Here is a 27248-nt window from a genome sequence, read left to right as displayed (position 1 = left end):
CCTCCCACCTGCCCTGCGTCTGTTCATGACCTTATTTGCTGTACACTTAAGGGGGAAACCTGAGTCATCTTTAACTTCCTCTTTACCTTATGCCTCTAGACTTGGGGATGCTCTGCTGACCTGTGTTCTGACCCCCGCCCTTCCCTCCATTCCCTCCACTTCGGTCAGGGTTGTCTCTTGCTTTCAGTCTTGGTGTCTCGACGGCTTCCAGGTTCTCCCTCTGCCATTCCATCTTTTGTATTCCTGCCAGAGCCACCTCTTGGAGCTCGGATGGAAGCGTGCCATTCGACCCCAAATCATTCAGAGCAGAGACCCAAGCTTTCCACAGAGCGGCGGGAAGCACTTGGGCCCTGGATTTTCACAGTTTCACTTTTAGTCCTCTCAGTACGGATGAAGATGATGTATTAAATGCTTACAGTGATGTATTTGGAATATCTTTTAAAGACTTGCCAAATTATACATGTTCTGTAGCCACAGCAAACCACCTGTCGTTCCCAGAACGCTGAGTACTCTTCATACTTCTGTCTTTGCTCGGTGCTGTTCCCTCTGCTCTAATGTCCTTTTCTTCATTTTTGCAGGTGACACCTTCCCCACCATTTCAAGGTCACCATAAACACCTTTCTAAGGCTTTTCAGCTAGTAGTTTAGCATTTATCATCTTTGAATACAGTTATGTTTTTTCTTTTGACTTTTATTATTTTGATATATTGTTTTTTTATTATATAGGAATTACAGGACTACATGCTTCTAGTGTCAATTCAGAAGCGTGAGGAGCACAGTGTGAGATCTTCGACTCGTTTTCTTTTAGTCCCACTCCAAGTCTGCGGGTGGGGAGGATTAGATCTTTGTCTTTAAGAGTCTGTGTCAGGGTGAGTCTTAGGCCTCTTTGCATTTCCAGCATCTGTAAGCATTCTGTAGATACTGAGGCAGTCAAAAGAGTCAGGTGTTAAAAGAAAAATTCAAGAAGGTCAAGGAGGCCTTAGACTGTAGTAAATGACAGTGGCAGTTTTTGGAGAGTAGAGTGTGGTAAGATTGTAAGAGTATGAATGTAGTAGGCACCCTGTTTTTTCCAAAACCTACACGCTCACAAACAGGCGCCCTGTTTTTCCAAAGCCAGCACACTCGCATGACAGCATTTTCCCCCTAGACGCGTAGAGGTGGGGAACAGCGAGCCGGGGAAGTTGTTAGAAATGCTGTGTAGATGGTGTGCTTAGGGGGAGGCTCCGGCCACCAATTGCTGCTGGAAGAACTGTTGGGGCGCAGTGGGGATGGGGTGTGGTGAGGGGAGGGGTTGTGGATACTGAGGAAACTCACGGCGCAGAGGGAAGTGAGGGAGGTGGCAGGAGGCTGATGGGAAAGGAAGGAAGCTGGGGGTCAGAGGGAGCAGAAGGTCTGTGTGTGTTTCATAATTACACTCCACAGCAGCCATTGTCGATGGGCCCTCACGTTCACTGCGTACGGTACCTCCTTTAATTTAATGACAGCGCTGCAAGGTGGGTCTCCTCTGTTCTCATCGCACAGTTTGGGAAGATGAGGACACTGAGGGTCAGGGAGGATAATGTAAGTACCTCGTTCAAAATTACACAGCAGGTTGATAGAAATGCGATTCAGACCCAAGGTTCTAACTCCACAGCCCGTGTTTTTTTTTTTTTTTTTTTTGACATCACTAGGTTGTTTCTTCTTCCCCTTCCTCCTCCTCCTCCTCCCTCCTCCCCCCCTCCTCCTCCCCTCCCCCCTCCCCCTCCCCTCCCTCCTCCCCCCTCCCCCCTCCCTCCCTCCCCTCCTCCCCCTCCTCCCCCCTCCCTCCTCCCCCCTTCTCCCTCCCTCCCTCCTCCCCCTCCCTCCCTCCCTCCTCCCCCCTCCTCCCTCCCTCCCTCCTCCCCCCTCCCCTCCCTCCCTCCTCCCCCCTCCTCCCCCCTCCTCCCTCCCTCCTCCCCCCTCCTCCTCCTCCTCCTCCTCCTCCTCCTCCTCCTCCTCCTCCTCCACTAGGTTTCTTCTTAAGCCAGTGCACATTTACAGAGACATATTTACTCGAAATGTAGTCCAGCTGGGTGTATTGTCCCAGGAAAAACAGTGCATCTAGTCATCTAACCTTAAAACTTGTAAAGTAATAGGGCAAGATGGTCAAAACTTTGCTCATAACTGAGGAGAAACTAGGTATCTGCATGTCCTCCTACTGTGATAGACTAGAGAAAGCATGACTCTTGAGGGCACAGTGGTAGCTGGAATCCCATCACAGCACATCAGAAAGAACAGTGGCTTGATTTCTTTATGCAGGTCAGTTGACCTAAGTCCATTAGGTTTAGCTTATGTGGGAGCTCATTTACATTAGAGTAGCCTGTTTACATAAGGGTTATCATGAAAAAGATCTCTGGTCTCAGACTCCCTGAAGAGGTAAAGGTATTTTATTAGCTAAATGCAGCTGGGGAAACAAAAAAAAATCACTGGTTTCTAAATTGGTTAGTAATTAAGTAGACCTGGGAAGATCGTTCCATCTCTCTATTTAAAAAAGAGTAACCAGGGCGCCTGGGTGGCTCGGTCGGTTAAGCGTCCGACTTCGGCTCAGGTCATGATCTCACGGTCTGTGAGTTCGAGCCCTGTGTCGGGCTCTGTGCTGACAGCTCAGAGCCTGGAAGCTGCTTTAGATTCTGTGTCTCCCTGTCTCTGACCCTCCCCCGTTCATGCTCAGTCTCTCTCTGTCTCAAAAATAAATAAACAAAAAAAAAATAAAAAAGAGTAACAACTGGATAGTTTTTTATAAGAATGACATGTGCTTTTTAAAAATCAGGTGTTACAGGTGCAAAGAATATGGCAAAAGAAATCACCCCTAATCCTACTACCCTAAAGTATAATTAGCATCATATAAATATCTGTATGTCTTTGTAGATATGTGTTATCTGGATAGGCGAGATGGAATCCTAAAGTTCTTTCATTTCAAAAGTGATCATGCTGATTTGGAGGATCATTTTTTTTTTTTTTTTAATTTTTTAACGTTTATTTTTGAGAGAGAGAAGAGACAGAACGTGAGCAGGGGAGGGGCAGAGAGAGGGGGAGACACAGAATCCGAAGCAGGCTCCAGGCTCTGAGCTGTCAGCACAGAGCCTGACGTGGGGCTCGAACTCATGAACTGCGAGATCATGACCTGAGCTGAAGTCGGATGCTTAACCGACTGAGCCACACAGGCACCCCTGAAGAATCATGTTAGTTTTAAAATAAAAGAAAAATCAATTAATTGTTGCATTTTTTTTTTTAAAGCTTTACTTTCTGGAGTAATTAAATACAGAAATTTGCAAAAGGAGGTCCACAAGTTCCCAGTGGTGACATCTTCCATAGCTGTGTGCAATAGCAAAACCAGGAAGTTGACGTTGGTGCCTGTCAGTTACCGACTGGACTGGAGACCTTACTTAGTTTTCACCTGTTTTTAACCTGCACTCACTTGTGTGTATGGTTCCGTGCAGCTTGGTCCACGTGCTGATGGATGTAACTGCACCGCAGTCAAGGTCCAGAGCTGCCCCAGCACCACAGAACTCCTCAAGCCTAGTACTCTCTGTGTCCTGCCCCCACCCCCCAGCATCCACTCATCTCTCTCTCCCTCTAGCTTTGTCAGTTTGAGGACAGTGTAGGAGTGTAATCCGTGTGTGACCTTAAGAGATTGACTGTTTTCATAAGCATGGCACCCTTGAGGGGTCACTTGCATTTCATAGCAAATAAAGAAAGCAATGAAACTGAACAAGGACTTGTCAGATTTCAAGTAAATCTTTGCTTCAGTAATTATTAGCTTTTGATAAATCCGTGGAGGTTAAGAGAAAAGATTATGAAAGACTTCAACAAGATGGAGTCATTTTTATTTTATCTACTAATTTTATTTTATTTTTAAATAAGCTACAGCCCAACGTGGGGCTTGAACTCAACAACCCCAAGATTAAGAGTCCCATGCTTCATTGACTGAGCCAGCCAGGCATCCCAAGAAGATGGCCTCAATTTTTTTTAACGTTTATTTTATTTGTTTAGAAAGAGCGAGAAAGAGTGTGAGCAGGGGAAGAGGCAGAGAGAGGGAGAGAATCTCAAGTAGGCTCTCTGTGCTGTCAGTGCAGAGCCCAGTGAGGGGTTCAATCTCACAAATCGTGAGATCATGACCTGAGCGGAAATCAAGAGTCAGATGCTTAATTGAACCACCCAGGTGCCCCCATTTTTTTAATGTTTATTTTGAGAGAGTGTGCACACTCACGCATGAGCAGGGGAGGGGCAGATAGAGGGTGAGAGAGAATCCATCCCAAGTAGGCTTCATGCTTGGTGCAGAGCCAGACATGGGGCTTGATCCCACGACCGCAAGATCATGACCTGAGCCAATATCAAAGTTGAACGCTTAACCGACTGAGCCACCTAGGCACCCCAAGATGGCATCATTTTTAATAAATGTATTCCATGTTTCAGTTCTAGGCAGTATCAGTGACCTTAATAATAGGAAAAATAAGAACATTTGCACTTCTTCTGTTTTCCCCTTCTCATTGTTGATTGTTGTTTTACGTTACTTTAGAGCATTTATAATTTGTTCCGTAACCATAATTTCCTCAGTATTTAGTTTTAGTTTTAGATTTTAAGGATTCATTGTTCTCCACTGGTTCTTTGAACTGTGGTCTTTTCATACCTGAAGTCTTTTTTCTTTTTAAGTTTATTTATTTAACAAATAATAGAGAAAGACACAGAGAGAGAGAGAGAGCGCGCGCGCGTGCCAGTGGGGGGAGGGGCAGAGAGAGAGGGGACAGAGGATCTGAATGCAGCAGGCTTTTTGCTGAAAGCAGTGAGCCCGATGTGGGGCTCGAACTCATGAACCGTTAAGATCATGACCTGAGCCAAAGTCAGACACTTAACCAACTGGGTCACCCAGGTGCCCCTCCATATCTCCTATCTTTAATTCATCTTCCTGTTGGCTAGATTTGATTGTCAGTTTTTAAAAAGGGTGACTTATTTGGTGAAATAATGCTTTTATACTTGAAGGATATCTTGGCTAGGTATAAAATTCTTGGTTTATACTCTTTCCTTCAGATTCTTAGATATTCTGGGATTGAGTGAGATATTCTGGGATTGGTCCTTTTAATCTGTTCAGCATTGATTAGCTGATAATTTCTTTTCATAGAGTTTTTGGTTGCTATATTCCCTAAATTATTTCATGTTTGAAAATGCCTGCCTGTTGTTCTTATCCATAAATACTCATGGGTCATACATTCTTTTCTGAAGAATTTTGTTGATACTTACCGTTTTTTTGCCATTGAATGATGTTGTGTGGACAAGTGTGTTTAGCCTAATTCATATAATGCTGTCCCTTTACCCCAGTTAGAGATAGCTTGCCTTTTTTTGCATGGTTGCTAGAAGAAATCTATGTTGCTGAAGTTCAGTCTCAATTAGGATATCTTTTAGTGTGGATTATTATTTTTTTTTGTTATCATTTTGCCCAAGAACGTGGTATGCCTGCCTTAAGGCATAAGTTTCCTAATGTTGGCTATTTTAGATTTCTGGTGCTTGGTACTAATACTGTAGTAAACACATTGAATACATCTTTGTCCACTTTGTGAGATAGTAGGATAAATTTCTAGAAGAATTGTGGAGCAAACCGTGTATTTAAAAATTCTGGTAGATGGTGCTATTCCTACAAAATTAGGAGTTTCTACTCTCATTAATGGGATACTTCCTGTTTTCCTATCTTCTAGCCAACCATTAAAACTTTTTAATGTGAGAGGTGAAAATGGCATATCAGGAATTACATGTGGGATCCTTTCTTTGTAAGTGAAGTGGAACATCTTTTGATATTTTATTGCCATGTGCATTTTTTCCCATGTCTGCTGACCATTTTTGGTCTCCAGATCTTTGTACATTTTTCTGTTGGGTCAGCCAACAATTAAAAAGAATGTAATTTGGCTGAATTTTAGAATCGATAAAATTATGTTTGGAATGGCTTGCACATTTGGTCGATGGCTCTCATGCTGCTGATTTTTTTTTTTTTTTAAAGTTTATTTATTTTTGAGACAGAGAGAGAGCATGAACGGGGGAGGGTCAGAGAGAGAGAGGGAGACACAGAATCGGAAACAGGCTCCAGGCTCCGAGCTGTCAGCACAGAGCCTGACTCGGGGCTTGAACTCACGAACCATGAGATCATGACCTGAGCCGAAGTCGGACGCTTAACCGACCAAGCCACCCAGGTGCCCCTCATGCTGCTGATTTTAGTCAGAATAAGAGCACTAACATTTCACATATGCTAATATTGTAGACCTGACTAACATGATTGTCTTAGTGATGGGACCGTGTAATCTCATCATTTTCTAAACTTTTGTCTGATGATCCATGTGGTTAAGACAATATTCTTCCCCGCTTGGCTTCATGTTTGTCATAACATAATGTGAGAACAAGTTTAATTGTAGGAAAGCAATTCCATGGCCGGAAAGCTGCGGAGCTCACCTTGGTGAAGAGATTTTTCTGGTAATCATTTGTTAACTGGGTTTGTGAACCAGAGTGTGAATTTAGAATGCTAAAGGATACATGAAGTAATTTCATAAGGGAGTTTACCAGTCATGCTTAGGGTTTCTCTGATTTTCTACTGAGATTCCCCTAATGGCAGAGAACACCTATACCTGGTTAAAGGAAGGCACCTGTCCTGGGGCTATAGGTCACGGCCGCTCTCTGTGAATCTGAAATGTCTTGAATCTCTTGGGTTGACTTTAAACATATACTGTTTAAAAATCAATGTATGTATTCTTTCTTCCTTCCTCTCCTCTCTCCCCACCTTTCTGGCCTCCCCAGTCTTCACAAGCAAATTAAAGACCCAGGCACACACGTTATCTTTGAGGATAACACCAGGTGGCCTTCAGCTCATTTTGCCGTGGGGGCGACTGGTCTGTTTCCAGACCTTTGTGGACAGACATGCTTTGCTGAGAGGTGCTAACAAATCCCATCCTCGTGTAACTGTGAAGGAGACTTCTTACGAAGAGAAGAAACTTAAGGCTTTTAAAGACCTCGAAGAAATATCAGAAGACATTTTGAAAAAAAGAATCCCCTTTTATACCTTGATAGTGAACAGATTGAAAGTGAAAGGACTTGCGTGGACCACTTTTATCGGCACACTCCATAGGACCCTTGACATTTAACACTTGTGGTTTTGATGATTGTCGGTGACCTTCAAAGCCTTTGATAAGTCATTTTTTTTTTTTTTTTTTAAAGATGTGTCTTGCAGTGTCTAGAACAAGTTACCTAGCTGGCTAGTGAGTGGCCCAGCTGACCTCCTAGCTCAGTGCAGCCTGTGGGTTCTTTACCATTCAGCGTTGTGACTAGGACGTTATAAAAGTCTTCACTACTTTATGGAAGATAATCCGCCAAAGAAATTCAACTCACGGAATTGGTAATGCAAATGAAAAGATAAGAAGTTAAAGTTCTTAGTGAGGAAATAGAAGTTATGGATAAATTCACGAGTTGAATGTTAAGTTTGGGGTCTTGGATTCACCATGCCCTAGGTGTAGAAAGAAGGGAAAGCAGTTCATAATACTGGTGGCGTGCTAGGCCTCTGAAGATCTTGCTGATGATGTAAGGAAAGTTGAAAAGACATTTAATTTCAGGTGGGAAGTCTGTGCACGGATGTGTGTGTGCTTTGTAATACTTCACCCAAATGGAAAGTCGGGAGGTGAGTTTGGGGAGTTGCTTGTGATAGAGTTGCAAAATAATTGGGAACTCATCTGGTCTACAGTTATTGAATGTGAGGGTGGAAAAGGGTGAAGAAAAGTTCTAGAAGTTTATAACTTCTGGAAGTTTCTAACCCTGGATGAGAAATGATTACTGTCCTGGGGGATGAGTGCAAAAATAGAGCCTTGTAAGAGGTACTCCTGTACTTTGAAAATAAAATAAAAGCCCTGGCCAAATTGGAGAGTTGTAACCGGGAAGGCTTCCGGAAGGAGGTGACACTGGGGCTAGGTTTCAGAGCAGAAGGAGGAAGTCACTAGGCAAAGAATTTGGGGCTTGAGGCGCAGAAGCAGAAGGGCCATTTCGGGCAGATGGAGCCACAGCTACATGTGGAAGAGGGGTCAGTTCACAGCAAGGAAAGCTTTGAAATGTTGAAGAACAGGACGCCCGCCTGGCAGCACTGGTGATTTCTGTGAAGACTGCGACTCCAGAGGCTTTTATTTAGTTCGTGACGAAAGGAGCCCTGTGCTTTTGTACAGCCCAGGAAATTATTCACGTACATTCTGCATTCTGATTTTAGAGAAAGACAACGTAAGGGATCTATCAGGGATTTACGTATTTAATTGAAACATTGTACTTGGAAGTAATTTTACCCGAAGGGTTGCACAAATAGTGTGTGGGGCTCCTGTGTGCTTTTCTCCCGTGGGGATTTAGTTTTACACAGAGCTGTAGTCATCCAGCCTTCCAAGATCTGTGGCCAGTGAGTTAGGTCGGTTTCTGTAGCGTCTTCTTTCTTGTACCATTTGGTAATTGAAGTAGGTGCTGGTGCTGTCACAAAGGCTTCTCTGCCACCTTTTGATTTTGCTTAGTCAGTTGTTTTTCCCTGATGGTAAAAAGGACTTTGAACTCTGTTGTAGACTATTGTGATAAGTACAAAATAGATAAGAGCTCAGATTCAACCTCTTGGATTTTGTTTCCTTCTAAGTCTTCTTTCCTATGTACTTTTTATTTATTTATTTTTTAGAATAAAAAAAAATTTTAATGTTTACTTATTTTTGAGAGAGAGAGAGAAAGAGAGAGACAGAGAGAGACAGACTGCAAGTGGGGAAGGGGCAGAGAGAGACACAGACACAGAATCTGAAGCAGGCTCCAGGCCCTGAGCTGTCAGCACAGAGCCTGATGCGGGGCTTGACCCCACGAACTGCGAGAGCATGACCTGAGCCGAAGTCGGACGCTTAACCGACTGAGCTACCCAGGCACCCCTCCTATGTATTTTTTAAACATGGCTGAGATCACGATACTGTAAATGCACTTTTTTTTTTCTTTTTGCATGTAACGTTATAGAAGTGGTTTTCCAAATCATCAAATACTTCATAAGTATTTACAGAGGCTGTGTAATATTGCATTGCATGGATTTTTGGGCAGTTAGATTGTTCCATTTTTTTTTGCCATTGTAAATAATATGTGATTCATGTTTTTGCAAAGAGCTTTTTCTGTATTTCAGAAAATTGCCTTAGGCTAGATTCCCAGAAGGACCCAAGGGTATGAAGATTTTTTAGTAAACCTTTTATTTTTAACATAGTTTTAGATTTAGTATGTACATGTTTAAGGTACGTCATCAGATATTTTCTGGAAAGTTTATACCAGTTTATTCTTCCTACCAGCTGTAGATAAATACACTCCTTGGCATTGGGTAGGCTTAAGAAAATTGTTGCAAATTTAATAGGTTAAAAAATGGCTTCATTGTAATATATTGTTTGGGGTGGAAGGGTAGGAAAAGTTATCACCAACTTCGATTTTATTTTTGTCTGTTTTTTTTTTTTTTTTTTGCTACCTACATCCTTCCTTATTTTTGTCTCTTTATAGGACTTACAGGTCACATTTATAGGTTTATTTAATGTTTACCTATTATTTACTTAAGCACCCTTTGTAGTTATTTTAATGTATTAGAAATGGTGCCTTAACATACTTTTTCCCCACAGCCTTAAGAGTTTTCTGTGTGTGTGTGTGTGTGTGTGTGTGTGTGTGTGTGTGTGTGTTAAAATAAACATAAAATTTACCATTGAAAAATGTACGACTCCGTGACATTAAGGTAGGTACGTTCACTGTGTGGCGCCAGCATCCTCATTCCTAGTTTGGTGTGCGTTCGAGCAGTTGTCCCGTGTACCCTAGGTGGCAATGGTATTGGAGCACATTCTTCTGAGCTCTGGCTTCCCCCTCTCATTTTTTCCTTCCCCCAGGAGGGATGTAGTTCCTGATTTGTTTATGATGGGTGCACTGGGGAGAGCCCAACACCATTGCCCACATTTCCCAGGTGTGAGGTCACGGCATCAGAACCCTCCTAGCTTTGTCCTTGGACTTCTCACCTGCTTATCCTCAAGAGAAGCTTGTCTCCCGCTGCCGTGTCCTGCCTTCCTATTGTTGCTCGGCCTGGCTGGATCAGGTCAATTCAGGATGGAAAGGAGGAGGCATTGCAGCTTTGCAAGTCATGAAGAGGATATTGGACTTTGATCGCACTCGGTTGCTTGAGACTGTAGCAAGCTATAGACCTGGGCCGGAGAAAGGAAGTGATTATGCCCCTTCGAATCCCAGCAGGCTGGAATACAATCTGGAGATTTTTGCCAAAATGAAATAAATGTTATTTAAACTGTTATGTAACATGCCACTTCTGGGGCGCCTGGGCAGCTCAGTCGGTTAAGCGTTCGACTTCAGCTCAGGTCATGGTCTCGCAGTTCGTGGGTTCAAGCCCCGTGTCAGGCTCTGTGCTGACAGCTTAGAGCCTGGAGCCTGCTTTGGATTCTGTGTCTCCCTCTCTCTCTCTGCCCCTCTCCCACTCACATGGTGTCTCTCTCTCTCGCTCTTTCAAAAATAAATAAACGTTAAAAATAAAATGCTGGTTGTGTCTGGGAATAATTCTGGATGAAGGTGGTACAGGTTTTACAAGACTTGCTCTTAAACAGTTACAGGTAGTACGAGCAGCTGCCATGGATTCTTTATGTATGAGTTGTAGTGTTACTTGGGATTTTAGATTTGCAGCACGCATAGAGTGGGCCTGTTAACTTCACACTCATTCATTGCCTGATTTCATCCCATGCAAGGTAATGCCAGCTCACTCATCATACTTACAGCCCTAGAACTCGCTGTCCTCCTTTAAATTTTTTTTTTTAACGTTTATTTTTGAGACAGAGACATAGCATGAGCAGGGGAGGGTCAGAGAGAGAGGGAGACACAGAATGTGAAGCAGGCTCCAGGCTCTGAGCTGTCAGCACAGAGCCCAACGCAGGGCTCGAACCCACGGACCGTGAGATCGTGACCTGAGCCGAAGTTGGACGCTTAACCGATGGAGCCACCCAGGCGCCCCTCGGTGTCCTCCTTTAAAGGATAGAGGAGCTGTCACTGGGAGAGGGCTCTGGTGGCCCTGCTCCAGGGCCTTCACTTGACCAGTAGCTGGTCAACTTTGGGCAAGATACTCTTCATTTTCTTCCTCTGTATGTTGAGGTTGGACTTGCTGTTCTCTGGGGTCTGTATTTCTAAGATTCTGTGGTCCTGTTTTAGGAGTTGTTGATAGTATGCCTTGTGTTGATGGTCTCGGCATCTTTTGGATTTAATTGACTAGGCATGCAGATAAAAATATCCGTCCTCCTGGGATATGTACCTGGGAAAAAGAAGCAGATGGAATTGTGACGAGAGAGCCTATTTTGGGCTGTATTACTCATTTATTTTAGACAGTTTCTTGCCGAATAACTATTCTTATCACTTGCTTTTTTGGCTGTGTAATTAAAACCTTCTACTGTAATATAAATAAATAAGCATATAACTTACATGTATTTCAGCTCCTAGCGGGATATGTTTGTTGCCCAACCAGCAGATGCAAAATTTTTAATGCCTATGCTGTATCCTCTCCTTGTTCACAAATGATGTGTGCTAGTATAGCCCTGGCATCTGAGAGGTTGATGAGTCCCTTTTGCCTGTCATATCCTTGTCTTGCTTTCTCTTTCCTATTTGCCCAGCCCGCTGGGAGCACTGAAGAGCAAAGTTGGAGGGGTACCAATCCAACAGATGAAGTTTTTTTTTTTTTTTTTTTTTAATATTTATTTGTTTATTTTGGGGGGGGTGCAGAGAGAGAATCCCAAGTAGGCCTCATACTGGTAGCACAGAGCTAGGACGTGGGGCTTGATCCCACGAACCATGAGATCACGGGCCAAAGTTAAGAGTTGGACATAGGGGCACCTGGGTGGCTCAGTCTGTTGGGCGTCCGACTTTGGCTCATGTCATGATCTCATGGTTTGTGAGTTCGAGCCCCGCGTCAGGCTCTGTGCTGACAGCTTGGAGCTGGCAGCCTGCTTCGGATTCTGTGTCTGCCCCTCCCCTGCTCATGCTCTGGCTCTATCTTTCAATAATGAATAAACGTTAAAAACAAAAAACAAACACAAAAAAGCAGTTGGACACTAAACCGACTGAGCCACCCTGGCACCCTCAACAGATGAAATTTTCAAAAACTTTCTATTTGGAAATAATTTCCAACGGACACAAAGATTGCAAAGACTGAGTAGTACAAAGAAATCTCTTCTACCCTTTATCCAAACTCTGCCAGTGTTCACATTTTGCCCTGTTTGCTTTATTATTTACAGTTTCTCCACGTATATATGTACACAGGTTCTTTGGCTGAACTGTGTGAGAGTAAGTTGCCTACGTCATGGCCCCTTGACCCTGTGTCGTGTATTTTCTAACGGGTATTTTCTTACGGAGCCACAGTGCAGTTAGCAACTTCAGTTAATGTAACACTGATTCAGTACTTTCATCAGATCTGCCATTGGTATTCCAGTTTTGTCCTTTGACCCAATTATGTCCTTGTAGTATTTTTCCCCACTTTGGTGCAGGATCTAGCCTTAGAATCGAGTATCGCATTTACTAGTCATGACTCGTTAATCTCCTTTAGATTTGTTTTAAGTTTTGGAAACCAGTGCCCCTGTCCATTAGTAGCTAATTGGTGGTTCTTGTTTTTCTGTATTGTCCAGTATAGTACATGGATAGGTTTTTCCCAGCATTAAAACATACTGTCCTCTCTGTACAAGATGTTTCCTCTAACTGGTCCCCAGGGGGACAGACAATGCTGCCTCGACCTTCTCACTGCCACAGTGGGACCAGTTGGGCTTTCTGGCCCAGATGCCTGGCCGTTTTCCTGCTTCTACCTCCCAGTCCTCAGCAGTAAACAGACCCCTTTTGTTCACGGGAGAGACAGAATCTGACCCAAACCCGAGAAATACTGTGCAAACCCAAAAAATACTGGAAGGTATTTTTTGCCATTGATCAGCTTGATGGTAGCTTTAGACTAAAGCAGAAAAGTACCTTTTAATGATTAGAATTACCTTTAGATGCGGCTAAACCATATGTTTTAATCAAATAATTATCTATATGATGATATTATACAAAGTTATATCTGTCGTTACTCCCAAAGGGCGAATATTTTCAAAGTTAAGCTGTAGGCAACAATGAGGAGCCCTTCTGAGGCAAACGCAGAACTTCATTAAAAAAAATTTTTTTTTAACGTTTATTCATTTCTGAGAGAGACAGAGAAAGAGAGGGAGAGAGAGAGAGGGGCAGAGAGAGGGGCAGAGAGAGGGAGACACAGAATCCGAAGCAGGCTCCGGGCTCCGAGCTGTCAGCACAGAGCCCGACGCGGGGCTCGAACTCACGGACCGTGAGATCATGACCTGAGCTGAAGTCGGATGCTTAACCGACTGAGCCACCCGGGCGCCCCATGCAGAGCACCAATAGTTAGTTCCAGACATGTGTTCTTGGAGTCATGGTAAGTGCATCTGCTCTGGCCTTGCTCTCCCGGAACATGGTGTGTCTCCGTTTCTTTCCTGCAGTAGAAAACCATTTTTCCTGCAACTTGTGTACATAATTTTTTTTTTTTTTTTTTTTTTTTTACGTTTGTTTATTTTTGAGACAGAGACAGAGCATGAACGGGGGAGGGTCAGGGAGAGGGAGGCACAGAATCCGAAACAGGCTCCGGGCTCCGAGCTGTCAGCACAGAGCCCGATGCAGGGCTCGAACTCACGGACCGCGAGATCGTGACCCGAGCCGAAGTCGGACGCTCAACCGACTGAGCCGCCCAGGCGCCCCTGTACATAATTTTTGAAGTTAATCACTGCACTGCACATCTGTAGTCCCAGACAACCCCTCTTCTTAGCGTTGCCTCTACTTTCCCGTCGCAGATGGGCTAAGGGACACCCGGACTCGGGCACGGATGCGGCTGAGTTGGGAGACGCGGCTTGCGGCGCGTGCCAGCTGCGTACTTGTGAGCCAGGCACTTGGCACCCCCGGCCTCAGCGCTTGCGCTTCTGAGGGCTGGACTTCAGAGGTCCAGCCGGTTTCAACAGTTTGCTTTTAGAGAAGTAAAACGAGATTTCTACTCATTAGGATGTGTTTAGGGTTTTTGTTTCTTCTTCTTCTTCTTCTTCTTCTTCTTCTTCTTTTTTTTTTTAAGGATAGTATCTGCCATTTGAGACACACAGAGCAGAGACAGGAAAGGAGGGAGAAGACCTGTGAATCCCTCCTGACCGGGGCTTCCTCTCCAGGCTTTCCTGCTTTCTGGCTTTTTGAGCCGAGTGACTTCAGAGGGGCCACATAGATGTCACGTTGTTGATTCCCGTCGCACATTCTTTTAAGCTGCTTATTCCGTCTCATGCTCTTACAGGCCTGAAGGCCAGAGGGCCTTCTTTCCTCATCTGTTTCCTCTTCCGTGAAGAAGAGCGTAAGGGAGAAGGAGTGTTCTCTTCAGAGTCGGAACACCCACGGTAATCCTGTTAGCTTCTGAGAAAGTTTCTAAGAGATTGAAATGTCTTCACTAATGGCATCTGTTGTAACGCATCGGGTATGCCTCGCATACTTTTGAGCCTTGGTCAGAGGCTAGTGCGGAATCCTTGTTCCCAGAAACCTTTCTATACAGGCAAATAGAGTGATAGCATCGTTCTGGATATGCCACAGGATATTTGAGTGGGACTCTGGGATGCTGGTCCTCACGTTTCTGGGTTTGGCGGCAAGGAGGCCAGGAGCCCAAGTGCAGGAGGCTCATCTGATCCACCTCCTTGGAGGAACATACTGGAAAAGGTGCCAGGAAGCTTGATAAAAGCTTCTTTAGAAAAGAGTCATTTTTCCCCCCTGGTATTGATTTTGTAAAAAGATTATGCTTCGGTGGGGGGCATTTTAGAGGCAAGTAGATAAAAACATTACAGATTTTAGGTGGGGTTTGAGAAGCCTGCCATGTACATGTCTTAAGTTAAGGACCAAGCACCATATTATCCGCTTTGGGTCTCAGTGTCTTTTTAAGATGAATGGTTAGCATTCTCCCGTTTTTTCCAGAAATGTTTATTGAACGCATGTGAGCAGTCCGAGGCCTTAAAGGGGGAATTTTAAATAGTCACGTGTATTTTAAATTCGGAAGGATTACCAGTATTCCTGAGAAACTAAAAGTGATACTGTCTCCTTGTTCCTTTTTTTCTCCTGAATTCGGACTGTAAGACATTTGAGCACCAGTCCATGCTGGATGTGGTGGAAAATACAAATGTGTTAGGCAGAGTGTCTTCCCAGGCATTTTATGTTCTGGTTACGGAGAGAGGCCCACTACCTATGAAGTATTAGCAGTGACAGATGGGGCTTTCAGCCCTTTATTCCTGGCATTATGTTCACCGTGTGCTTTACACAGATTATTTAATCCTTAGAACGATCCCATGTGTTAGGTTCTCTTATCCCCAGTTGTGCACAAGAGGAAAAAAAGTGACAGATTAAATAACTAGGCCGAGGTTGAGGTGCATTTGGGCTCAAACCTGAGGAATGCAGTCTCGGAACCCGTGCACTTGAATTGTGCCGTGCTGAACTGACCAGAGAACAGGGCCATGGGCAAAACTGTTGGTACTGATTGCAAGAGATAAAAACACGAGGTACACACAGCGAAGGGAGCCATGCTGTGAACTTTCATTTTGTAAGAAACGTCATGAAGGTAGAGCTATGAATTGCAGACCCAGGAGCAGGTGCAGGATGGGAGGAGACACTTGCTGGGGAGACCATGCGTGCTCAAAATGGAGGGATGGCTTCCTGTGGTGAGTGATGGTGAGTCAGGCGTGCTTTCCTCCTTTCATCCTAGTAAACTCTGCCTTCTTCAAAACCCAAAATGCATGTTCTCTGTGAAGCCTTCCTTCTCTCCCTCAGACAGAGTTCGTTCCCTTGGGATCTGGAAGCCATTTATACATCTGTCACTACTAGATCTCGTAAACCATCCTATTCTACTTTTTTTTTTATCATAGGCTCTTCCCTTCTCTCCCCCAGGCTACCTCCAGTCCCTTGAAGTCAGGGGGTCAGTCAGTCTTGTTCATCTTAGTCTTATCGATATTCATCTCCGGGGCTTAATGCAGAGTCAGTTACTTGGTGAGCATTGGGCTTATTTGTTTGTTGAATGAATGGCTGAGTTTCTCAGTCCAGATTCAAAGGCCCTTTAAAGCTAGATTTAGAATAATTGGGACAGAGAATCCATGTTTAGAAGAATTCATCTGGTGGTGAAGCACGGGTTGGACTGGAATTGGGAGAGCCGACATCAAGGCAACCAGGGAAGAGAAATTATAGTAATCTAGGCAGGAGGGGATCAGGGCCTATAGAAGTGATGAGGGAAAAGGTGCAAATCTGAAAGACAGTGTAAAGCAAGAACCAGGTGGCCTGGTGATCTTAGAAGATGTAAGGAAGAGTCAAAGATTTCAGATGATGTGATCCTTCCCTTTTCAAGTTTTCCTTGTAGTTAGGCGATTATGGGTGTTGGTTGACTTTGTTGTTCCTTAATAAATGAGTCAGTAGTAGGTAGGTCTCTGAACCACTGAACCGTGAGCAGTGCAATAAAAGGAACAGATAAAGTCAGAGCAGGCACAGCCGAAAGCTCCTCCGAGCTGCAGATTTTTAACTCTTTGTGGAACAGAAAACTTTATTTTAGAGAGATACATACACTCGGAGAGAGTTTTCTGAGCCAGGTTTATTTTCTCATCCTGCCTCAGGGTTTTAGTCTGCTGCTGAGGTAAGCCGAGGAAGTCTTGGGGAGGTATACACAGGCTTTTGGGATTGTAATCCTTCATGCTGTCACCCTAACAGCTCTGAAAACATAGGTGATGGTGCCCAGCAATCCAGGAGTCTCCCACTCAGACCTGACCTTCAGGCCCCCAGTTGCTCTCAGTGGTTGTGCTGATAGAGGAAAAAACACAACTTTTAAACTCACTGGCTGAAAATAACAACCTGAATGCTAAAAATAAGTATGCCATTAAGGTTTTTAAATGGTGTATGTATACTTGCAGAAAAGTGCACAAATCCTAGTGTGCATCCTGTGTGCTAACACTCAGATCGAGAAAACAGAATGTTCCCAGCATCTCAGAATCCCTCTTCCCCAGAGGTGACCACTGTTCTGATTATTTTGCTTGTTTTAAAAATTAACATACAACGAATAATGAAGAGTGTGTTTTGGCTTCTTTTTACTCAACGTTGTGTTTGTGAGATTCATCCATGTTGTTGCATGTGGCGATATTTATTCATTCTTATTGTCTTATAATATTTTCCTGCTGAATGAACCACAATGTATCCATTCCACTGGTGATGCTTATTTGGGTTCTTTTGGCTTTTTTGGATATTATGAATAATGGTGCTGTGAACATTTGTGTACAGTTTTTTTGATACACGTGTACCAATTTCTGTTTGAGTTCTCAAGGAGTAGAATTGCAGGGTCATAAAGGATGCATGTGTTCAGCTGCCAAGGGTTTTCTCTCTTAAAAAGTATTTTAAATCCCAGTATTGTTAGTATACGGGGTTACATTCGTTTCAGGCGCACAATAGAGTGATTCGGCACTTCCGTGCGTCACCCGGTGCTCATCGTGACAGGTGCCCCCCTTCATCTCCGTCGCCTGTGTCACCCAACTCCTCACGCACCTCCCTTCTGGTAATCAGGAGTTTGTTCTGTATAATTAAGAGTCTTGTTTCTTGGTTCTCTCTTTTTTTCCTTTGCTCATTTTTGTTTGTTTCTTAACTTCCACATAGGAGTGAAATCATGTATTTTTCTCTGACTGACGTATTTCGCTTGGCATCCTACTCTCTGGCTCCATCCATGTCATTGCAAATGGCAAGATTTCTTTTTTGCGGCTGAGTAATATTCCATACTCCTCCATACCGTTTTCCACAGTGGTTACGCCAGTTTGCGTTCCCACCAACAGTTCATGAGAGCTCCTTTTTCGCCACATCCTCGCCAACATCCGCTGGTGCCTGAGTTGTTAATGTGAGCCATTCTGACAGGTGTGAGGTGGTATCTCATCGTGGTTTTGATCTGTGTTTCCCTGATGACGAGTGACGGTGAGCGGCTTTTCGTGTGTCTGCCAGCCATCTCTGGCTTCTTGGGAGAAATGTCTGTTCATGTCTTCTGGCCATTATTTGATTGGATTGTTTGTTTTTTGGGTGTTGAGTTGTATCAGCTCTTTATATATTTTGGATGCTAACCCTTTATCGGACATGTCACCTGCAAATTATCTTCTTCTGTTCCGCCGTTCAACCACTCTCTGAAGTGGTCATGCCAGCGTATGCTTCGCCGGCAGCGGTATGTGCATGTTCTAACTGCTCAACAGCCTTACCAACTCTTGTTCTTGTCCTTTTAATTTTAGCCGTTTTGGTAGATGCATAGTGCTGTCATGGTTTTAATTTGCATTTTCCTGACAACGGATGAGGTCGAGCACTTCTTTTCTGTATACGCTTAACATTTTTTATTTTTTGTTTTTTATTTTAGAGAGAGTGTGCATGGGGGAGAGAGAGGCAGAGGGAGAGAAAGAGAGAATCTTAAAGCAGGCTCCATGCTCGGTGTGGAGCCTGATGTGCGGCTCGATCCCGTGACCCTGGGATTATGACCTGGGTGAAATCAAGAGTAAGATGCTCAACTGCCGGAGCCACCCAGGTGTCCCTGAACAGGCTTTTTGCATACCTTCTTAGAATTAACTATTTGTCAAAAAGTTGAATCCTTTGTTTTTCCTTATTGATTTGTACTCTAAGTCCTCTGTTGGAAATCTCTTTTCCCATTTTGTGGCTTTCTTTTGCGTGCTCTTCCTTATGCCATTTGATGAATATTCTGATTTATCAATCTTTCCCTTTGTTTAGTGCTTTTATGTGTCCTTTTCAAGGAATTTTTCCCTACCCCAAAGTCATGAAGATGCTCTACGTTATCTTTTAGAGGCTTTATTGTTTTCTCTCTCACATTTTATATCTGTTGTCCAACTGTAATTGTTTTGTGTGAATGTGTCTTACTTGGTTTTAATTTAATCTTGTCTTTCCTTAGTTCTTCAAGGTCCGGATCTTCCATCCCAGGCACAAGCTGGGAAGCAGTCGGGTGTATTGAGTCCTGAGTGTGCTTCATAAGTTAGTCACTACAGGGCTTGAGTAGTCTTTGGGAATTGGAGCCTGTTCTTCCTACCACATCATGGCACGTGGGTTTTGTTTTATGTCCTTTGTTCCTTCATTACTGGAAAGTGAAGTCTGCACGGAATCTTACCACTTCCTTACTTGCCTTTACTCCCTAAACCCACAGCAATCTGGATTTTGACTTCATCCCCTCCTTGAAACATCTGGCAAAGGTTCCAGTAGCCTTCTTGCCAGTCGGGAGGAATTCGCCAATATCCTTCGCGCTCTCTGCCGGTCTTGAACCTATCTTTTCTGTCTTTACATCTCTGTTCTGTGTATATGACTTTGATCTCCTTTTTGTCTCCTGTAAACTTTTACATAGTTTCATTTTGAAATCCAGCTGGAAAAGCCTCATTAGAGATGTTTGGACAAAGCCCGTAAAGCCTGAGGACATGAATCTCCAGTTTCAAAGGAGGCCTACCACTTCAATTTTTTGTTTTGGTTTGTTTTCATTTGGTATTTAAGAGCAAATAAAAATGATAGCGGCCATAACTATGAATTAGGTAATTCTTTAGAGTTTACATAGTAGCTTTACGTGGGTCATCGTGAGGTAGGTGTTAATATTGCCGTTGTAGAAGTGATCGAAAATGTAAACAGCATGCTATTTGTTTTTATTGGCAAGCTCCTGGTGATACTACTGGGTTAGGTTTTGGAGTTTCGTTTTTCGTGTAACCGTCATTCGGTGGGGAGCGTCCATCCTGTGATCCATGTGGATACTTTCATCTGTCCACTTTTCTGTTGGAAGGTTAGCTTGGGTTTGGGCAGTGAGGGTGGATGGGACCGGGAGTGGAGTTAGAGGTGCGTTCTTTGGAGAGATTGTCCTGAACTTGTCCCAGCAGCATTTAATACAAGGCTGGTGATTGTCAAGTTCACAAACTTGTCCCTGAAGAACCAGTACAAAATAGACCTTGGTGGTAGTTTGCCTCAATGTGCTGAGCTCGGGTGTTTTCTAGGATCTACCCTGAAATGATTCACTACAAGAAAAAGTTGTGGAGCAGGTGTGATTTGAAGATGTGTCCTTAATTTTCCAGGACCCATTTTGACTCCAGAGGAACTACTGATTTATTTTTGACTCAATAGATGACCTAATTTCAACAGGTGTCTCTTAATTTATGTTAAGTTTTATTTTTTTGCCAGTAAGTTAAATGGTGAGATTTTCCTTTGATTCTTTCAGATCTTTCCCACAGACTATTTTTAAAACAACAACTTTTTTTTCTTTCACAAAACATTTTTAAGCTTATTATTTATTTATTTATTTATTTTGAGAGAGGGGGAGGAGTCAGGGGAGAGGCAGAGAGGGGGAGAGAGTCCCAAGCCAGCTCTGCACTGTGAGCACAGAGTCCGATGCAGGGCTTGAACTCAGGAACCGTGAGATCTGTGACCTGAGCTGAAAACCAAGAGCCTGATGCTCAGCCGACTGAGCCACCCAGGTGCCCCAACAAATCTTTTTTTTTTTCCCCCCCCCGAATTAAATGGGTATACCAAGTCGATTTATGAAACAGATCAAAGCATTCTTTTACTTACGTCAATTCATTTTAGGAATTTGAATATTTAGCATTTACTTAGAAAGCGAGAACAGTGAGATGTTTCGATCAACACAAAAAGTTGAAAACAGGTTAAAAAAGATTGTGGGCTATTTTAGTCTGACCTTCCGGTTATTTCTGCATTTGAAAAAAATGTGTGTATATGTATGTACGTACACACACACACACACACACACACACACACACACACATATTTAAGTAGGCTCCATGCCCAGTGTGGGGCTCAAACTCATGACCCCAAGATTAGGTCACATGTTCTACCGATTGAGCCAGCCAGGCCCCCTAAAATACGTAGTTTTTAATAGCTTAATTTGCAGGGGCACCTGAGTGGCTCAGTTGGTTAAGTGGTTGACTCTTGGTTTTGGCTCAGGTCACGATATCACAGTTCGTGAGTTCGAGCCCTGCATCGGGCTCTGTGCTCACGGCTCGGAGCCTGCTTCGGATGCTCTATCTCCTCTCTGCCCCTCCCCCCCAGTCGTGCTCGCTCGCGCTCTCTCAAAAATAAATGTTAAAAAGAAAATAGCTTAATTTGCAATCCAAGGATATTTTTCAGTTGAACTGATGCATCGGTTTGAAAACAGAGTAAGAGGGGCTAATCCTGATCATAGCTGTAAACTTCAGACAAATCCCAAGTGCTGTAACTATTGTACAGTAATTCCTCACTCGGCGTGCCATTATGACACATCACGCAGCCGTTCACGTATGACTGTGGCATGGGAGGGACAGCCGTGCCTGGCACTGCTTGAACATGACCCCTGTGTGCTCTGTGGCGTGCTTGTGCATGCCAGTTGATGTGGACGGGCTGGTGGAAGCCTGACTTGGCCCCTGTAATTGGTACCAGGCCCAAGAAATGCCGGTGTTGCCACAGAGATGGCCCCAGTTCCTCGGGGTCTTCAAAAGTCGGTCGCCAGGTGGAGGCCTCTGGTAACATTACAGATTGATTACATAACACGTTTGAGTGTGGGCTTGCTTTAAAATGCAATTTTTTTCAACGTTTTTTTTTTTTTTTTTTAATTTATTTTTGGGACAGAGAGAGACAGAGCATGAACGGGGGAGGGGCAGAGAGAGAGGGAGACACAGAATCGGAAACAGGCTCCAGGCTCCGAGCCATCAGCCCAGAGCCTGACGCGGGGCTCGAACTCACGGGCCGCGAGATCGTGACCTGGCTGAAGTCGGACGCTTAACCGACTGCGCCACCCAGGCGCCCCTAAAATGCAATTTTTATCATCGGCTCTTAACTGTGGAGACAGTGGAGAGGATATGGAGGAGGGAGGAGCGGGGAGACTAGAATGAAGAGATAAGAAGTCAGAACTGCTCTTGGCTCTTGATGGTCTCTGGGTATGTAATGCCAGCGCAGATTCAAAAATGGTCTAGGAATGCTTGCCTTCCCGCAGATGGGCAAGTGAAGGAGGGCGGACCCAAACTCATTGCTGCAAACGATGCCCCTGCATGCGTGGGAGAAGAGGGAGTGGGCTTGGAGCCCCAGACGGAAGAGGGAGACGGTGGGCTCTGGGGCTGAGAGCACCTCCCCTCTCATTCTCCACCTGAGCGGTTCTGCCCAGCGGTTGCCGGTCTGTGGGTCCGTGGCTGGGATCCTGTCTGTGGGTCCGTGGCTGGGATGTGCCGATTGGGAGTTCCTGCTCAGTGTGTTTCCTAGCTGCCTTCGCCTTAGCCTCTGGTGGCTGCTCATTCGAGATGGACAGTTGTCAGAACGTGTGGCTCCTGAAGTGCCTTCAACAACAACCCCCAGGAATCCACGCAGCAGTTTGATTGCAGTTGTTGTGAATCAAAATATGGCTAATTATTTAGACTTGGGGCAAATGTATAGTTGACAGGAAGTCTGTAGGGAGCCCTGACCTTCTCCCTGGGTCTCTTCAGCCTATTCAGTCAGGGCCAGGGGCTGGTAATTTGCTTTCGATATACTCCCAGAATTAAATTTTGAGTCATTTGTTCCCTTTGCCTTAGCATAAATAATTGAAAATCGATTGCACGGTAGCATGGATATGTAGAATACACTCAGAATTTGGGTTTTGAACCAGCTGGGAAATTCCCTTCAGTTTTTCTGAATCCCGTGTATTTGAAGAATGTTGAAACAAGATGTTTGAGGAAGTCAATTACTCTTGCTGTTGAATGTGACCTGGAGGGAACTGAGGAAAGTAGAGCTGGAGAGACAGTTACTGATTTTTTTGTTTTTCCTAAATACCTTTGTTAGGCCTCTGAAGAAGCCTCCCTCAGGGCATTGGAAAGTCTGATGACAGAATTCTTCCACGATTGTACAACCAACGAAAGAAAACGTGAGATAGGTAAGTGAAGTGCTGGGTGTCGCCAAGAGTCCCTTCGAACACACCAAGTGTGTGGTGAGGAGGAAGGAGTCGGTTGCCCGGGCTGGTCAGGCCTGCTTGTTTCCCCTTCAGTTCTTGGCTTTTGTTTGGCTCTTGTTTTGCTGGTCGGTGGCGTCTGTAAATCCAGGGCTGTGGTTCGCGGAGCCCGCCATAATCCACGCTGGTGGGTTCTCTCTGGCCAACGGTGGAAAACCCCTCCCGCCGCTCTCTTCTTAATTTCAGCAAAGTTGAACTTCTGTCACAGAAGCCCGTGACTGTTACCTTAAGAAAACAGCTCCTAAAAGTGTCAGAACGACATGGTTTTGGTGTGTAGAAGTCCAATCCAAACCTTATCTGGTGCCTAGAGGTCCTTTGTGTGACTGGTATTCCCTTGGGGGCTGCTGCTACATCTTTATCTCTATGATTGTCTCCCCCATTCTGCAAGTTGTGATGAATAAAGGCTTCAGACAACAGAGATGAAGATATAATTACCTTGGGTCTCCTGGGAACCTCAGCACCTTCTAGAATTTCCTTTTGAATTCCATACTCATTTACGTGAGCGTTATCCATTGAAGCGCACTGTGAACTGTCAGATCTCTGCCTCAGAGACATGCTGCACTGTGGTCCTAGAGCACTCTTTTCCCCCCTCTGAGTCCTCACTTAACCCCTGAACTTGAAAATGGAAAATGTTTTCTTCTCTGTCCCAACCTAAAAGCTTTTCCCTCGGATGTTTGACTGCTGGGTAATAACTTTACATTCATTGTTTTCACCTCCAGGGAGGCCTTTTTTGCGTGTCTCTAGGACTCTGGAGGCCCATTTCTCTGCCCCACTTGGCTTCTCTAAGTCATGTTGGCCAGTTGGGTGTTGTGGCTGATTTCTGCCTTTGGTCCAAGGTTTGACTAAGGTCTGGATTTCCAGGTAGCCAGTAGACCTTTGGCTGCAGCCCTTTTTCTCTCGCTTTCTTTGAGCATCATATCAGCTTCTGGTAGTTGAACTTCTTACTTTTACTTTTTTTTTCTTAATGCTTATTTATCCTTGAGAGACAGAGTGTGAGTGGGGGAGGGACAGAGAGAGAAAGAGAGGGAGACACAGAATCCGAAGCAGGCTCCAGGCTCTGAGCTGTCAGCACAGAGCCCGACGTGGGGCTCGAACTCTCGAACCGTGAGATCATGACCTGAGCCACAGTTGGACACATAACCAACTAAGCCTCCCAGGCGCCTCTTTACTCTTCTACTTTTAAACTTGGTGCTCTCTTTTGGGCCTGCCCCATATATGCCTGTCTTTTCTGACGGAGTGTCTATAGAGAACCAGAGCTTTCATAAACTAGGGATCGTTGTTAGTTTTATGCTGCCAAAGTACCTTATACTTAACAGTAAAAATACAACTGGTGATTTTTACCAAAGCAGGTGAAGGATCTTTCTCTTACATCAATCTGCTATATCCCAACACTAATATCTTTGAAGTCCTATTTTTAGCTTATAATTGAAGTGGTTTTGGTCTTTCTCTCAATTAAAACAATGTTTCTTTAAAAGTATTTATTTATTTTCGGGGTGCCTGGGTGGCTCAGTCGGTTAAGCGGCCGACTTCGGCTCAGGTCATGATCTCACGGTCCGTGGGTTCCAGCCCCGCGTCGGGCTCTGTGCTGACGGCTCAGAGCCTGGAGCCTGTTTCACATTCTGTGTCTCCCTCTTTCTCTGACCCTCCCCTGTTCATGCTCTCTCTCTGTCTCAAAAATAAATGTTAAAAAAATTAAAAAAAAAAAAAAATAAATAAAAGTATTTATTTATTTTGAGGAGGGGAGGGGCAGAGAGAGAGAGGGAGAAAGAGAATCCCAAACAGGCTCCACACTGTCAGCACGGAACCCGATGCAGGGCTCGAACTCCCACACTGAGGTCATGACCCGAGCTGAAGTCAAGGGTTGGACCCTTAACCGACTGAGCCACCCAGGCACCCTGGGTTTTCTCTCAGTTTTTGGTTTGCCAAGCAAATATTGCTCACCTTCAGCGTTCATGAACTTAAAGTGGAACCTCTTAACTAAACTTGTATTCTAATCTGATTTTAAAATAGCTTTAAATAACCAGATACTACAAATGTCTAATTTAAACACAGGCTAAGAAGAGTCTCCAGGGGTTTGGTTCTATATGGTGGGTGTGTCTCACTTGGCTTCTCTTTGTGCCTAGTCTTTGGAGCTTTGAGTGTGTGGGCTGGAACCACGTGCTTCCTTTTCCATAGTTTAGGATTAACTAACTTTCCTGGCGAGGTGGCGGAAAGGAGGCGCGTTATTAGTACTCTAGAGGTACAGCTGTTAGCAGGGAACCTCAAGGGACAGTCTGGTCATTTTCACAGTGGAGGAAGCCGAAGCATCAAAGAGGAGCAGTGATCCCTCGGGATCAGACTCCATGAGTGAGCAGCACAGTCTCCAGCCCAGCATTCCTCATTTCTAGCCAGAGCTCGTTCTTTCCAGTTTGACTCCTGCTCTGGGATTCATACAAGCTTTTACTTAACCGTAAGGCTGCTACAGTGAGGCCTTCTGCTAGCAGAGCCGTGATCTTAGGGTCCTTCCTGCTTTTCCAGGGGCTTCCTAGAATCTCTGGGGGTTGTTTGTCTTTTATTCATCCTTTTACTCTTTAAAATTTTTCTATTTTTAAATTTCCTTTTTAACCTTTTAAATGTATGTTTATTTTGATTTAAATTTTTTTACCCCCTTTGTTTTGTATTTCACGCCCTGTGTAGCAGGTCAAGATGACTAAGGGGCAGTGTGTTCGGAAACGTGATGACAGACTTTCAGTGCTTGCTGTCTTGGGCTTCTGGCTGATGGTACCAGCAGCCTCAGGAGGGGGAAAACCGTTTCTAACTGATTTGATGTGGACAGGGCTGCTCGTGGTAACTCCCATGATTGTTACTCTTAACTTACAGACTGTTTTTCATGTGGTAGTTTAGAATGAAACCAAACGAATACCAGATACAGAGAATTAGCCATCTGTAATTCTCTTGCATTTTTTTTTTCCTGTCCTGTGTTTATAAGGTTAGCCTTAATGTTTTCTTGTCCCGCTTCTCTAGCCATCATTTTGTGTGTGTTTGTGTGAACACTGTTGAGTCCTGAGGAAATACATATAGCCGGTAACCCAGAGGAAACAGGTTAACAATTAGCCTTCGTTTATAAGGTAAAATGATACTTTGATCACCGTCTGCCCACACTTTAGGCTAAGTAAGAACTTTATCATTGAAAGTTTCTCTGCCTCAATTAGTGCCCTTAGGCTATTGGATTGTAGCTGGCTGAACACATTGTCCATGTTCATTGTCACCTCAGAGTCAGAAAAATGTTGTACAGTCTGTCCTTTCTATCTCGAAGACGCAGCCTGATTTTGCTGTTGTTTTGGGGGCCATTCAGTTATATGGAGAGATGTGTGTTTAAAAACCTGATGAGACAGCCCAGCCATGTGTTAATTTCATGTCTTTTTCATAGCCTTCTTTGTTGCTATTTAACTTTTTCAGAGGAGCTTCTTGATAACTTTGCCCAGCAAATAGGAGCCTGGAGACTCTGCCTGTACTTCCTCTCCAGCACCCGGAATGACTATGTCATGATGTACAGTTTAACGGTGTTTGAGGTGAGTTGTCAGATGCCTTTATACTGTTCTGAAAAGTCTTTTGTAGTCACGACGCCAGGTCATTGGCACTAGACTTTGGCTTTGAGGTGCAGCTGATGGGGAAACAGCAGTAGCTCAGCTCAGGGACTTCCTCCCACACGCCGCCCCCGTCAAGATGTCTGGCTTCTGGGGCACCTTTCCATCTTCAACCCAGAAAGGTGAGGCAGGGCTGGTTTGGTAACGTGTAACTTTGCCTTCCACGTCATCATTTAAAAGAGAAAGGGAATGAAAGAGAAACAGTTTGGGAGGAGAGGTGATACCCATAATGCTGTTACCCAGCCAGAAACATTTTCATTTATTTTAACTCTTCCAAATTTTGTCTTCCTGTGTATATCTTTTCTTTTTAACCTAATTATAATCATGTTGCTCATGCCTCTTTGTATTCTGCCCCCCCCCACCCCATTTAGCCTTTATATTATATTCCTATATAAGTGGGTATACCATTATTCACCAAGTGGGCCTTCTGTTGTTGAACATTAAAGTTGTTTTCTTCATTTTTTGGTGGCCATCAGAGACAGTGGTGTAATAAAAAGTTTTTGCACATGCAGCTTTTTGTTTCTGTGAAGTTATTTAGTGGATCTTTCGAGGATGGGATTGTTG

General features: G+C 44.3%; 1 protein-coding gene across 7 annotated transcripts in view; it reads left to right on the top strand.

Annotated features, from left to right (window-relative positions):
* Positions 1–27248, top strand: part of XPO6 (exportin 6) — a 103897-nt gene that overhangs the window by 8244 nt on the left and 68405 nt on the right. For all 7 annotated transcript variants that reach the window (XM_019431830.2, XM_019431835.2, XM_019431834.2 and 4 more), the window contains exons 2-3: positions 22893–22983; positions 26497–26609. In XM_019431830.2, the coding sequence (XP_019287375.2) occupies positions 22893–22983; positions 26497–26609 (204 nt within the window). The remainder of the gene's footprint in view (positions 1–22892; positions 22984–26496; positions 26610–27248) is intronic.

The sequence above is a fragment of the Panthera pardus genome, unplaced genomic scaffold (genome assembly GCF_024362965.1).
Source record: "Panthera pardus isolate Hobbes unplaced genomic scaffold, ASM2436296v1 HiC_scaffold_5, whole genome shotgun sequence".
Taxonomy (NCBI): Eukaryota; Metazoa; Chordata; class Mammalia; order Carnivora; family Felidae; genus Panthera; species Panthera pardus.
The sequence above is the reverse complement of the archived record's forward strand: the minus strand, read 5'-3'. Positions and strand labels throughout refer to the sequence as shown.